Raw genomic sequence first — 15,770 nt, 5'->3', positions numbered from 1 at the left:
GCGAGACTCCGTTTCCCGGCAGGCCGCGCGCCAAGGCCTCCGGCGGGACTGGAGCTGCCGCGCTGGCTACAAGAGAGTGGCCCTGTCCGGGTTGGTTCTTGTGGTAGCGATGGCCTCGTTCGTGACGGAAGTCCTGGCACACTCGGGGAGGCTGGAGAAGGAGGATCTGTGCACTCGGATCAGCCGCCTGACCCAGCGGGTGGAGGAGATCAAGGTGAAGCCGGGGCAGCTGGCGGCTGGCTATAAAGGGACGGAGGGAGGAGTAGAGCCATGGCAGCCAGAGTGGATGCCGGCGGTCAGGCGTGGGAGCCGAGTGGGAGGAATGAGGAGTGGGAGGGCTGGGAAGTATGTGGGCCGAGGAGGGGGCTTAGAGGGAAGCCCAGACGGGGGTTGACGACTGCGGAGGAGAGGAGGCGGGACAGTGGAGAGGAAGAGGCGGTGACTGGGGCAGCGTTGGGAGTGGGGTTAGGCTGGGGAGGGATGGGGGGTCGAGGGCGAAGGCCGAGGAGACCACCAGAGCAGGGGAAGTGGGACTGGAAGCCCGAGGTTTCTAGGGAGGGAGCATAGGAGCGGGATAGAAATGAGGGCAATCCCGCCCAGCCCTCATCGGTGTGTGATTTCCTCCTCTGTCCCATTTGTGGATGAATATAATGGCTTTGGCAGGATTGTGCCGTTCTCCTCCCTCCCTGAAATTTTTGTTATTAAAACCTATCGATATTTTATTAAACTCTCTTCTCCACCTCCAGGGCCTTGAGACTACGATGAGTGTTATAAAACTCGTGAATAGCACCTCTTTGGACCCTGCTGTCTTGAGATTGATACAAAAACAAAAGGCACAAACCACACGCAGTTCCACTTGTACTGCTATCTTTACCTTACATTTGTATTTGCCCACATCTTTGTTGCTTTCATTTAAAAAGATGTGCATATATATATGGAATCTAAAAAAAAAAAGGGTCTCACAAACTTAGGGGCAGGACAGGAATGAAGACGCAGATGTAGAGAATGGACTTGAGGACACGGGGAGGGGGAAGGGTAAGCTGGGACAAAGTGAGAGAGTGGCATGGACATATATACACTACCAAATGTAAAACAGATAGCTAGTGGGAAGCAGCCACATAGCACAGGGGGATCAGCTCAGCACAGGGAGATCAGCTCGGTGCTTTGTGACCACCTAGAGGGGTGGGATAGGGAGGGTGGGAGGGAGACGCAAGAGGGAGGGGTTATGGGGTTATATGTATATGTATAGCTGATTCACTTTGTTATACAGCAGAAACTAACACACCATTGTAAAGCAATTATACTCCAATAAAGATGTTAAAAAAATAAAATAAAATAAAAATAAAAAGATGTGTACCCGTGTAGGTCTGGATTTAAGGGAGCAATTTTAGCACTGCACCATAAAGGCACAAAAATGGTTTTATTTTACCAAAATGATTTCCTAAATGTTAAGTATTCATGTCACTGGCATCTCTTCTTTAATATGGCTTTAGGATTTTTCATCACTTTTTATGTGATGGAAAGAGGGCAGGCTATTAAACTACTTTAATGTGGCACTCAAGGCTCCTCCCTGTTCTGGACCTAACTTTCCTTTCACGAGTTTATTTTCCCTGACTTGAATCTTCAGACAGTTGAGAATTACTTTTTATACTCCAAACAGGCCCACTTTTTTCCTAGTTCCCAGATTTTACTTATGTTGCCATTTCTCCATCTTTAACCTATTAGTATTTCTACTCATTTTTCAAGTTCCATCTCAAATATAGTTCCCCGCATGAAAAATATCCCCATTTTCCCTCAGGCAGAGGTGCTCTGTTTCCCAGTTGTGCTCCTGGAAGACATTAACTCTGTTGCTATATTACATTTCTCTATTCTGTATTCTGATTACTTAAGTGCATACTGTCTTTCCTACCTAAAAGGAATATATTTGTGTGCAAGCATAATTTATTCCTGTGTCTTTCAAAGCATTGACTAATTCAGTGCAAAGTATTCAATAATTTGTTTATTAAATTAGTTTGCATTAAAGGAGATAATGGAACTCAAATCAGTTTAGGGTTTTAAGGGACTTTCCTGGCGGTCCAGTGGTTAAGACTTCACCTTCCAATGCAGAGGGTGCGGGTTCGATCCCTGGTTGGGGAGCCAAGATCCCACATGCCTCACGGCCAAAAAACCAAAACATAAAACAGAAGCAGTATTGTAACACATTCAATAAAGACTTTAAAAATGGTCCATATCAAAAAAAGAAATCTTAAAAAAAAAATTTAGGGTTTTAAGATTCGGCCTTACAATTTTATAAGCAAGAGAATAGAAATTCATAAATCCATTGAGGTATAGAGATTATGGGTTTAATTTATCCATTTACTTTTTTTTCTATTAGGTGTGATTAAAATTAGTGGCTATAGTCTGAGCTGATACAGTTCAAAATGAGAATTTTTGTCTCTTCATTTCTCTTTTTCAGTGTTTGTACAACTCTTGGGCACTGTTGGGTTTTGGTGATCATTGTCTTCTTGCACCCTAGTAGTGTTATGGGACTCTTAACGGTGGGAGAAATGTGTTTTTTTGAGGAAACCCGTTGGCTTGGAGGGAAAGTGAATGGGTGTGGGTAACTGGCAAGAAGGCCCTAACTTGGAAGATACCCTAATAGAAGATGAGCTATGTATTTGAACAGAGTTCCCTACTCATCTCATTGTAATTTTTCCATCTTATATAATAGGGCGAGGTATGCAGTATGATCAGCAAGAAGTACAGTGAATTCCTGCCTAGCATGCAAAGTGCACACGACCTGGTTACCCACGTGGATAAACTATCGGATGACATTGACCTGCTGAAATCCAGGATAGAGAGTGAGGTAAGAATAGTTTGTTATATAGGGTAGGTTTGTAGGGAGGCAGTTCAACTTCCTGATTCCTAAGACAATTCAGTTTTATACAGCTTTTAAAGACCTCACTTTCCTTATTGGCGAATGGAAGTTGAATTAGATGATTTTAGGGTAACGTCCAGTTTTAAAATACAAATATTTTCCAAGACTATACTTTAAACAATTTCTTTTTTATGGTAAAAAAAAAACATTTTAAGCTGTAATAATAATGTCTTGCATTTTAATAGCACTTTATAAATTAAAAAATAATCTCAGGATTTGATGGTCTTCATAATAAAACAAAAACAGATGAAGCATAGAAGTGAATAATTTGGCCTCTTCTCTTATCATCTCCTACTTTAAAATGCTTATCTCTCTTAATGGCCAGCATTCTCTTATACCTGCAGCTGGCCTCAGCATATTAAAGCTTCAGCACAATCTTTTCTTTCGGCCTTCTTCTGGAAAACTGGCTCAGATCGCCAGTCACAACCACTCTACTTCCTGTCATAAAGCCACTTTCTCTGGACATGCAGAGAATCCCTGCCCGTCTTGTACTGTGTCACTTTGTGGGGCTAGCGCTTGCTATACTTCTTATGGAAAGTCTGACAGGTTTTAAGAATGTTCATCACGTTTGCCAGAGCGCTGTCATCACAAAGAAGTAAGCCCGTCTGGAAACAGGAATATCCATTTTATAATTTAAAAAATATTTTTCACATATATTATCTCACCAGGATTTTTCCCTTGCAGTTTCCTTTTAGGAAGAAAAAGTAGTTGAAAAAAATCAAGCTGATATTAGAGGTTTAAATAAAGTAGGTGTCTTGTACCTCTATTTCTAAATTATCAGTCAGGATGCATTGATATCCAAAGTCAGGATGTTGAGGTATTCTCAAGGTCCTAAAGGAAAGACACCAAGTCTCTTCTCTATGTGATAGTTACCAAAGAAGGAAAGGGAACAGATGTATTTTTAAAAATTCTCTATAAAAACTTGAATCACAAGTGGAGAAACCACTACCTACCTAGAAAATCTATTTAACAGTGAGTTTACCAGTCATTCTGGTTAGAGGTTTTAATAAAAATAAATCCATTACTCTACAAACTCTGGTGCAGTTCAAATAATATTTTCAAAGTGTATTTGTCAGACAAATGAGTCAACAGTGCAATCTTAGCCTGTGCTATTAGAAATGAAGTATCTGGAACAAGAGAGTAATGGGCTCTTTGTATGTTTTGCTGGCCAGATTATGGCTGGTGAAATTTATTCAGTTCTGGTTGTTATGTTTTGAAAGGTGACTGGTCTCGATGAGAGGGTCCAGGCCTGAACACTGTACCATCTGAAGAACAATGACGAAACTCAGGGTGTTTAGCTTCAATGATAAACACTTTCAATATTTGCAGCCCAGTATTTTCATATGGGAGAAAGATTCAAATTTATGGCTAGAGAAGGGGAATTAGATTCAATAGGTGGACATTATAAAGGTGTTTATTGAGTCATTTGATATATTTATTGAGCATCTACAAGGTGCCAGATACTGTGGTAGTTGGTGAACTAGACAGTGTTTTATTTCAAAATGTGAATCTCATGCCTGTTATAGATGAATAAAGTAGTGTGATATACACTAAAATTGGAATAATCCAGTTAAAGAGAGCAGATGTAGCTAAGGATGGCTTTCTGTAGGAAGTAGTGTCCAAACCAAAATCTGAAGTGGCAGGTAATTAAACAAAAGACGCAGGAGGAATGTTTAGGCAGGCATAGGGGACAGCATGGTAGAGGCATGGAGGTAGTGGAGAGGTGTCACTTTTGGAGAGCTGCAAGTATTCCATATGACAGATGTTTAGAAAGTGTGGTGGGAGGAGACATGAGATGAGATTAAAAAAGGTAAGCAAGGACTATGTGTATCAGTTTAAGTAGTAAGGACGTTATCTTGCTTGCCCTGTAGAAGCCATGGAGGAGTTTAAGCAGGGGAGTGATGTCAGATTTGAGTTTTAGGAATCCCATTCTGCTTGCAGTTTGAAGAAAGGACTTGAGGGAAAAGAGACTGGGAAATGAGAAGGCACTTAAAGCATTAGGAGGCAGTTAAAGTAATCAGGCAAGACAGGATGCAACCTGCTCCATCGTCAGTGGCAGTGGGGGTGGAGAAAAGTGGATGAATCCTAGGGACTTTCAAAAGATATAGGATCTCTGGGATTTGTTGATATGGAGGGTGAAAGACTGCGGAGTCAAAGATAACTGGGGAACTAGGTCATTGATGTGTCATTCACTGAAACAGAATCTAGAGGGGGAGTAGGTTTTGTTGAGTTTAAATATGGGGTGCCTGTGGGGTATACAAGTGGAGCTGCACAGTTGGATTGTATGAAGATGGAGGCTAGACTGTTGTAAAGAGTAATGAGAGGACCAGGGAGAAAGGGATATCGACATGTGTGAAGTGATCAGAGGGGAAATTCCGCTCCCAAAAGAAGATGAAAAGGAATGACCAGAGAACCAGGAGGAAAATGAGTAGATATTGGTGTCATAGAACTAAGGGAAGGAAAGTAACAGTGTACTGATGCATGGTAATACTGGTGACATATGCTTTGGATTTAGCAACAAGGATTTGATTGGTATTTTGGCACCAACTGCTTTGGAACAGCTTTGGTGGAATGGCGGGGGGGTAGAAACCAGATCACGTGAGTTACAGAGTGAATGAGAGGTGAGGAAGTAAAGACAGTGAGTATGGATCACTCTTGCAAGAAGCTTGTTTGTGAGAGGGAGGAGAGAAATCCTGTAGCTACCGAGAAATAGGGCGGTTGCTGAGGTGGAGGATATTTTTTCATAGAGTTGGGGGAAATTTTAAATCATATTTAAATCTGATGGGAGGAGCCATGCTCTAATAGGTATTCACATAATTGGAACGGAGAATGACTTAGGGAGAAGTAAAAGATAGAGAAGAGAGGAAATAATTGATAGTGCAAAGTCCCTGAAAAGGTGGGACAGAAAGGGAGGCGGATTCTCACTCAACATAAAGAAATCTTTCTATTAGTTAGAACTATTCAACTGAAGAATGAATTATCACTTGGCAGTGGGGATACCAGTAATCCAGGTGGATGAGTTCTTTGATGAAAGATAACTGCTTAAACTAAGAATACATGGTGGCACGAGGATATTATGTTGATGGGAACGGGTATTCCTGCATAGGATAAGGGTTTGGGCTAAGTGGACCACTTAAAGTCTCTTCCTACTACATTTTGTGATTTTTATTCCAGTCTTAACCAGCATTTAAATTTCATCATGAATTATATTCACCTAATAAAGCTTATTGATTACAGTAAATGTTTCATTTCTTAAGTATAGTATAGCTTAAAAGTACTTGTCTTTGGTGTGTGACTTAGGTCCGCCGGGATCTTCACGTATCAACTGCTGAATTTACAGACTTGAAGCAACAGTTGGAAAGAGACTCAGTAGTCCTAAGTTTACTTAGACAGCTACACGAGGTCAGTATACTCAAATCAAACTTTAGTGTTTTGGTGGTGAGGTCAGTATACTCAAATCAAACTTTAGTGTTTTGGTGGTGAGAAAGTTATTTTTTTCTCCAATTGTCTTATCATTCAATGGGTATCCCCTGACTATGTGGTATTTTTTCATAGTTTAAAAATAAACAAGCAGACAGACTTGAAATAGTAGGATGTATAAAATAAAATACCTAATAACTATACTTATCTTTTCAGTTTTCTACTGCTATTGAGGAATATAATTGTGCATTGGCAGAGAAGAAGTATGTTACTGCTGCTCAGCGTCTAGAAGAGGTATTAAACACTTTCTCTAAAGCAAGAGCAATTAGTACTATTCTTTTTCAAAAAAATTAATTAATTTTTTTTTGGCTGTATTGGGTCTTTGTTGTTGTGCACGGGCTTTCTCTAGCTGCGGCGAGCGGGGGCTACTTTTCATTGCAGTGGCTTCTCTCACTGTGGAGCACGGGCTCTAGGTGCGCGGGTTTCAGTAGTTGTGGCACGCGGGCTCTAGAGCACAGGCTCAGTAGTTGTAGCGCACGGGCTTAGTTGCTCCACGGCATGTGGCATCTTCCCGGACCAGGGCTCGAACCCATGTACCCTGCATCGGCAGGCAGATTCTTAACCCCTGTGCCACCAGAGAAGTCCAGTACTATTCTTGTTTTAAGTAAATTTTGTGTTGCATGTATTCCTTATCATTATACAAATATATTCTAATTGCCTAGAGTCCAGATGAAATGTTAACAATGATTCCATTTCACTACCAGGCACAGATATGCTTGAAGTTACTAAAATCCAGAAAATGCTTTGATTTAAAAATACTGAAATCTCTCAGCATGGAGCTTACAATACAGAAACAGAACATACTTTACCACCTTGGAGAAGAGTGGCAGAAGCTGATTGGATGGAAGTTCCCACCATCAAAAGGTGCTGCTGACCTCAGGTGGACTGCTTTGCTTAATCTGCCTGAACCAGTTTGGCCTCTGAATATATTCCAAATATTTTATGTTGGGAGAGAGCAAGGTTTCCTTTATTAATCTCCCAATTCTGTATTGAGTTCTCATGTTAAGCAGAATGCTTGTTAGGACCAAAATGCTTGTTGCTTCCCATACATTTCTTTTTCTGTCCCTTTCACTGGGAGGGAGCAGAGAAGAGAGAAGATGATTGGGAGGGGTCCAGGTGGTGAGGCTGTGGTAGAGGAGGTGGTAGCACTTTAAGACCACACAGTTTCCACTGCATCGTAGGATGTGCCCATTCCCAAAGCTCTAATCCCAACAGTTTATCTTTTCTAGAAAGCTTAAAGAAGCTGTTCAACCATTCTCTCTCTCTTGCTAAGGAAAGGGGTAGGAGTTTGGCCCAGTTTTTTTCAGTCCTTGGAGAAAAATGGTGACAAAATCATGAGATGGGGGATGCTTTGCAAGATGAAGAAATAGGATAACTCTGGCCCTGGCTTTTATTTATGCTTCTTGGCTCTCAGCCCCTCTGCCCACTTCTGGGTGTGAGCCCTCTTTGATATCTTGTTTACACAAAGTAAAACCTCTGAGGGTATATGGGAAGGACATGCCATTAAACCTGATATATTTTCCAGCATTTAATCTTGAAATTTAGTCTGTTTCAGGGGAAACCTCACAGTCTCCCCTTGCTCCCTTTCCCATATCCACTATGACCTTCAAATACATTGTATATGTTTGTGTGTACACACATGCACGTGCACACACACACACACACACACACACACCCCACCCTGTATGTATTAGGTATTTTCAAGGAAGTCATCTAGAAAATTTTAGATTCTATTTCCAAGCAGACTGTAAAATTAAGAGAAGGTGGCAGGTGTGTTAATTCTTTGTTGTAACACACCCTGTTAAACTTGTTTGGCAGGCTGTTCTCTTTACTTCATAAGAGGGAACACAGAATAGGAGGCCTTAATTGAAACTAGGATCTCACTTTTTATTCTTTGCCTTCATTCTGTCATTCAACACATTCTTTTTTTTAATTGAAGTATAGTTGATTTACAATGTTGTGTTAATTTCTGCTATACAGCAAAGTGATTCAGTTATAAATATAAATACATACTTTTTTATATTCTGTTCCATTATGGTTTATCACAGGATATTGAATATAGTTCCCTATGCTATACAGTAGGACCTTGTTGTTTATCCATTCTCAACATATATTTAGTAAGCAGTTATTGTATGCACATCGTCTTACTTTGGCACTCAGTTTGATTCTTTGAACATACCAAAGGAAGTAATTTCCTGTTTTAAAGTGATGCCAAGGACACGTATGTAGTAATTAATATTTGATTGCATTAGAAGTGTATTGTAGTAAAACCACATATTTAGGACTCTTACTAGACAGTGGGCTCTCAGGAATAGAAATGGGAACATCCTGTATTGCTGAGACAGCTGCTATTTTTTCCCTTTTTCTTAGATGTCAGCAACTTGGAATCTTGCCTACAAACAGAACTTCATTTATGCACTGAACAATCTCAGAAAGAAGAGAAGACCCCCGGGCCATCCATCAGTTCTGTCCTCTTGGCATTTTCTCTTCTTGGGGAGCTACATACCAAGCTTAAGTCATTTGGTAAGGCATAATACTTTGTTTCATTTACATGAAATTTCAGAAGGTCCATTGTTAAAGGAATGACAGAAAAATTATCAGTATTCTCTGAATAATATTGATGATGGATCATAGGGTTTGGCTTCATGATTTATCAAGTGGAATTGTATGAATATTACACTTTTCATTAAGGGCTTAGATCCTTTCCTTTTTTCTTCTTTTATTTTTTTAAAGTAGCTGCTGGTATTTATTTTATTTGATTTTTTGAATAATTTAAATAAAAATCTGTAGACAATCTGGGAAACTTCAGTGGGAAAACCTGCAGTGCATAATGGGTGTTGTGTAATGTCATGGTGTATGTATTTTTGTTGTCAGGCTCGAAGATCTTTTTTTTTTGAAGTGTCTTCTAGTGATTTATTTTTTATGAGTGTTCATAAAACTTTCAGGTCAGATGCTGCTGAAGTATATCCTTAGGCCTCTGGCGTCTTGCCCATCCCTTTTTGCTGTGATAGAAAGCCAACCTAACATCATTATCATTCGTTTTGAATCTGTGATGACTGACTTGGAGCATCCATCGCCATCTGAAGTTTTTGCCAAGATCAGACTGGTCCTGGAAGTGGTCCAGAAACAACTTCTAGGTATGTATCCCCAAGGCAGTGCTTTTATATTTTAGAGAAGTCGATATGGTTTTTGAAAGTAAATATTATTTTAAAGTGGTTAAAAATGTCAGCAATCTGAGTGAATGGCGGATCAGACGTGAGTAAATTATGTCATGGGAACAAAGTAGTTACCTTTTTATTTCTTGCTCTATTTTGCATTCCTTCTCTGCCCTGTGTTGACAAGTAGTGTCCTTAGTGGTGCCCTAGAGTCTGGGTTTGTAATATTTAGTTGAATTTTGGGATGCATTTCCCTCATGGGACTTCTAGGAACATCACATTTTGGGACTCTTGCTTTAGTTGTAGGAGAAGCAGAAATGAACCAAGTGCTGTTTTACATCTTTCGATGGGAAAATCCCCATCAACCTAATTGATACAAACAAAATAGGTTTAACATAGGCAATGAATTTCATTCCATCTCAGCCTACTGGTTAGATCTTTATATATTCACCCTTGAAATAGCTTCTGTGTTGCTTGAATCATTTTTTGGCTGTCACACTATTAAAAGTAAAATTTCTTCTGGTGTTTTGTTATAATACTGTTGTTTTTAGTCGATTTGACTTACCTTCTTTTTGCTTTTCTCAGTTGTCTTATTGAGGAGTCACATTAAGCACTCTTGCTGTGGAGAAAATGAAAAAGAAATGCTGCTATTGTTTGTGTGCCTTCCTGGCAGTCACATTATTTATTTATATATAAATAATTTGTTTTTTTTTTAATCGAAGTACAGTTGATTTACAATGTTTTGCCAATCTCTGCTGTACAGCAAAGTGACTCAGTTATACACATACAGACGTTCTTTATTTGTATATAAATTCATATGTAGAGCAAGGAATTCTTTCTAGTTTTGACAGCAGAGAATAAAAAATTTTAAGACTTGCATAAATTACAAAAATCCAAGGTAGTTTTCTTCTTATTCCTTTACTTAGGGAGATAATACACCCTTATTTTTATTAGATATAAAAACAAGTTGTATCCAAGGATTGGAAGGAACTAGAAAGGTGACCCAGTACAGATGTCTCTGATGCTTGACTCTCCTCTGTAACTCTCCCATCAACTGGTCATATGACAAACCTGAGCACCTTTAGTGAGAGGGAACTTACTTCCTCTTGAGGCATTCCATCCTACCTCTGGGCGACTCTGAGTACTATGAAGTTTTTGTTTGTTGGTTTTTCAAAAAAATTGTATCTTCTTTCTTAAATGCTATTGCCAAAATGACCATTTTGGAAATTAAATCTTTAGGGTAGTTGTTTAAAAAATATGTTCAAAATATATGCCCTGTAATATCTGCTTTACTGATGCTGTTTCTACTCTGTGGAGCTGTATAGAAGTCTAATTCTTATTACACATGATGGACCTTCAGATTCTTTATAGTAGCTGTTATTATGTTGCCTACATCTTATCACCAATATAAAACATCTTTAGTTTTATTTTTTTAATGAAATAGTTTTTTAAGTTCCTCTTATCTTCACTGATCTTCTGTGAATATATTTCATTTCTTCCTTAGTCCTATTATTAAAGTATGGTGTTCAAAACAGAACAAAGTATTCTAAGTATAGTCCGAACCAATTCAGAATAGTATGGGAGTGTTCACACCCTCATTCTCAGTTTCCTGCTTCTGTTAGCATAGCCAAAGCCTATCATTACACAGTTAACTTATTGAGCTTGATGTCAGTGAAAATCCTATGTCATACTCAGTGCAAACTGCTGCTTTCCCATCTTGTACTTGATTTTTTGGCATTAACATTAATCATTGTTAAATTTTACTTGATAAAATTTTACAATGTGTTTACTGTCCTTTCTACTTCATATCGAATGCATAATTGATAATCATGTTTTCTTACAGTTTAATCTGAGTCAGTGATGGTACTGTTACCTAGGATAGGGCTAGATCAGAGGGCACTCTGGGGAATTCCAGTAGAAACCTCTTTCCAGTTTGACGTTGGTCCATTTAAGTATTCAACTTAGTGTTTTATTTGTCAGTTTTCTTAGCCCTAGGATATTCAGAGGAGAAGACAACTCACTGTTGCTAGGTGCTCTTCTAATCTCTTTAATATCTTTCAGTCAGTATTCCCTTCCTTCATCTTCTTGCCCTAAATAAAACCTGAGGATCATATTTGGTGGCCTTAGTTCTTTTTGGAATCCTCTACTTTCTTTGGATTTTAGTTATTCTGAAACTTCATAGAGATTTTTGCCTTTCGTCTTATGTTTGTCTTTGGTTTTATGCTCTTTTCATCTTTTAAATATGTATTTTTTTCTCCCAAGTTTTCTGTATTACTAAGCATCATTGTACCAACAGCAAAGGACCTTTTAAAAAAGGAGAAAAAAAATTCTTTTGGAAATAATTTGGCAAAATATATAAAAAGCCTTAAAATGTTTATATCCTTTAAACCAAGGTTTCAACTTCTAGGAGTCTGCCTTGAAGAAATAATCTTAAATATATAAAACCATTTATGTGTAAGGATGTTCATCATAATGTTACTTATAATATTGAAATACTGGAAAGTCATAAAATCTTGAAGAATAGGGAAATGATGAAGTAAATTATACAGCTGTATAATAGACCACTTTGCATAATTATGTTATACTTTACTGATTTTTTTAAAGTAATTAATTTTGAAGCTAATTGCTTCTAAAAAGCCAGCAACAAGCATCTATTAAAGGATTAAAAACTTTATTTCCATTAAAATCAGTTTTAAGTCAGGAATGCACATTATTATTAATATTTGTTAACATTGTTTTAGGGGTCATGGCTGATACAAAGAAGAGAAAATAAGTATGAATATTAAAATAGGGAGAAGAATTTATCTTTACTTGTAAATGATGTAATTGTATACCTAAAAGAACAAAAGACTGCTAAAACTTTCATAATTAGTAAGACATTTACTAAGTTGTCTAGGTACAGTATAAATCTATAGAAATCAGTTTCTCTCCAAACTAGTAACAATCAGTTATAAATAAAATATAATGATATCTTATTTATAATGGCAACAAAATCTATGAAGTTCTTAAAAGATAAATTTAATAAGAATGGGAAGAATACATGTAAAGGAAAGCATAAAACTTATGGAGGGCGTAAAGTAAGGGGAGGCTATCGTGGATTAGAAGACAGTCTCAAAAAATTGTCAACTCATTCCAAAACAATGTATAAATTTAATACATTCCCAATCAGATTCTTGTTATATATTTTTCCAACTGGACAAATTAATTACTCTAGAGCTTACATCAAAAAATATATTTATGAGACTTGCTAATAAAGATTTGCAAAACACTAGTTGGAGAATTTTATAATTAAAACTATGTTCTTGACATAAGAAGATCAGTGGAATGAAAAAGCATCCAGAAGTAGAGCCAAGAATAAATGAGAATTTACCATTTGATCAAAGTCACATTTTCAGTTTAGTGGGACAGATAGTTTATTAAATAATGGTGCTAGCAAAATTGGCTATATGGAATAAGACAAAGTTAGATTCCTGCTTCGTACTTCATACAGAGATACATTCCAGATAAATTAAATCCCTATATGCAAAAGGTAAAACAATAAAAATGTTAGAAGAAAATTTACAAGAAGACTTGAATATTCTCAGGAAGCTCAGAATGCATAAAGGAAATGATTGATAAATTTGACTACATATAAATGTTAAATTCTGTATGGTAAACAATGCCATAAACAAAGTCAAAAGATAATATTATACTGGGAGAAAATATTTGCCGTACATTGGCAGACAAGGAGCTAATATAGAGATTTTTTTCCAAAGAAAAAGAGAACATAATAACAGAAAAAGGGTAAAAAAATATGAATAGGCAGTTTATGGAAGAAAAGGTGCAAGTTGTTAATAAACATAAAAATATGTTTTGCTTAATCTCCCTAATAGTGGAATGGAAATCACACCATCAAAGTAGAACTGTCCACCCCTAGGGTTGACAGAATTCGAAGATCTGTGTAAGACACTTTCGGTAAGAAAATGGAAAGGTAGTCTCCTTCATCGCTTTTGTGAGTGTTTTAGAAAGTAATCTGCAGCTCTATAGTTATGCTAAAATATACATCGCTTTGACCCAGGTATCCCACTTTTTAATTCCTTACTTTGTGATATCAACAGTGTATATGTTTGCATGTATGAGTACTGTATATACTTGCATACTGGAATGTGCATCATTTGAAGAATGGTGCGGCTATTGAAAAGAAATGAAGTGGAGCTAGATATAGTGACCTCAGAGATGGCCACGATCTATTTTTAAGGGATAAAACAGTTACGTGTAAAATCTATGGCATGAACCCATTTTATAAAAAAGGAAGTAGCCCCTTATATGAATGTTATATTAGTTTGCTAGGGCTTCCATAACAAAATTCCAGAGGCTGTGTGGCTTAAACAATAGAAATTTATTCTCTCACAGTTTTGGAGGCTGGAAGTCCAAGACCAAGGTGTTAGTAGATTTGGTTTCTCCTGAGCCCCGTCTCCTTGCCTTGCAGATAGCCTTCTTACTGTCCTTACATGGCCTTTCCTCTCTGTATGCTCATCCCTGGGGTCTCTCCTTTTCTTAAAAGGACACTAGTCATGGTGGATTAGGGCTCCACCGTTATGACCTATTTAAAGGCGAGCCCTGTCTCCGAGTGCAGTCACACTGGGACTAGGGCTTCAACATATGAATTGTGGGGGACACAGTTTAGTCTATATCATGTGTCTGCGTGCGTGCGTGCATGTGTGCGTGTGTGTGTTATTAATGTAAGGGAGGAAGAATACAAACCAAACTCTTAACTCTGGTTACTTGGACGCAGAGAGAGAGAGAGAAGCTTGTGGGTGTGGAGAGGAAAAATTAGGCTTTTTCTTTATAAACTTCAGTGGTGTTGGCTTTGTCACAACAAGCATATTTTGCTTTTGCCATGAATGATTTTCTAGAAAGTATACATTACTAAAATTTACCAAGAAATAGAGACTCTGAACATACAAGTAGTTGTAGAAGAAATTTGAAAGGTTGTTAAAGATTTTCCACTAAAAAGGCCACCGTCAGGCACATACGGTTTATGGCTACATTCTAGGTACTCTTCAAATTACAGATAATCCCTTAGATAATCAATCTCTTTTGGTCAATAGAAAAAGATGGATAAATGCCCTAATTAATTTTTTAAAAACCAGCATAAATTTGCTACCAAAATGTACACACAGAGAAAAATGTATGGAATGATTTTACCAAGTCATTTTCTTGCTAGCTAAATTTACAAGCTCAGATCCCCTTAAAATCACATTTTTGGCTGGACATTTAATTGTGATTTCAGGTGACTAATTTTGTCAATTCTTTTTTGAGAGGAAACTTGACAAATTCCTAATGTATTTGTTGAAATTTCTCTTAATATTGTCTGCTTTATCATCTTAAAAATTTTTTTGCACAGCAAGAAAAGTTTTGTTTTGCTCTGTTTTAGCAAGCTGCAGCTGCCATTTATTGTAAAATGTGTGGCATATTTTCTTCCAGTCTCTATTTTCCTTTACTGTTCTACAGTTCTTCTAGCTTCTGCACCTTCACTTGATTCTGCATCAATAGTGTACCTTAGTTTTAAATTTCAAAGTTTGTTTATAGTCATTCTCTTAAGCTAGAAAAATATATCATAGTGAAAATAATAAGCATTTCAATTTTACTACCGTTTTCAGTTTATTATAGGTATCACTGTAACCTGTGCTGTATGTGCAAAATATTCAAATAAATGCATTACAATGTTACACTGGTGCATAGGAAAACAAAGTCATTCGAGTGGGATGAATCTGTTTACACTGACTGCATCGAAGGTGTGTTTATATGAAATACTAGAAGTGATACACATGCCTGATGTGAGCACTACAGTACACGTAACAGCTTACATGATGCGATGGTTAAAGTGAGACATAGTCTTTTCAAAGCAACAAAATTGTGTTTAACAGAAAAGTATTTTACGCTACTTCCTCTTTTTTTTTTTTAGTTTAAAATTTTAATTCAAAAAACGTACAGAGGTCCCATATACTCTTCACCCGGTTTTCCCCAATGTTAGCATCTTGTGTAACCATAGTATAGTATCAGAACCAGGAAATGGACTTTGGTATGATTCACAGAGCTTATTCAGATCTCTCCAGTTTTACTTGCACTCATTTGTGTGTGTGAATAGTTCTGTGCAATTTTATTACATGTGTAGATTCATGTAACTACCACCACAATCAAGATATGGAACTGTTCTATCACCACAAGGCTCCCTT

At 37.6% G+C, this 15,770-nt stretch overlaps 1 protein-coding gene across 1 annotated transcript in view; it reads left to right on the top strand.

Moving 5' to 3' along the window:
• Positions 1 to 13: 13 nt before the first annotated feature.
• Positions 14 to 15,770, top strand: part of ZW10 (zw10 kinetochore protein) — a 31,210-nt gene continuing 15,453 nt past the window's right edge. Inside the window, exons 1-7 of the mRNA XM_082342370.1 lie at positions 14 to 214; positions 2,711 to 2,845; positions 6,218 to 6,319; positions 6,554 to 6,631; positions 7,102 to 7,261; positions 8,768 to 8,920; positions 9,343 to 9,534. Of these exons, the coding sequence (XP_082198496.1) occupies positions 110 to 214; positions 2,711 to 2,845; positions 6,218 to 6,319; positions 6,554 to 6,631; positions 7,102 to 7,261; positions 8,768 to 8,920; positions 9,343 to 9,534 (925 nt within the window). The 5' untranslated portion in view covers positions 14 to 109. The remainder of the gene's footprint in view (positions 215 to 2,710; positions 2,846 to 6,217; positions 6,320 to 6,553; positions 6,632 to 7,101; positions 7,262 to 8,767; positions 8,921 to 9,342; positions 9,535 to 15,770) is intronic.

The sequence above is a fragment of the Balaenoptera borealis genome (assembly GCF_965194805.1).
Source record: "Balaenoptera borealis genome assembly, chromosome: 11".
In the NCBI taxonomy this organism is placed as follows: domain Eukaryota; kingdom Metazoa; phylum Chordata; class Mammalia; order Artiodactyla; family Balaenopteridae; genus Balaenoptera; species Balaenoptera borealis.
This window is presented reverse-complemented; position numbering and strand designations above follow the sequence as displayed.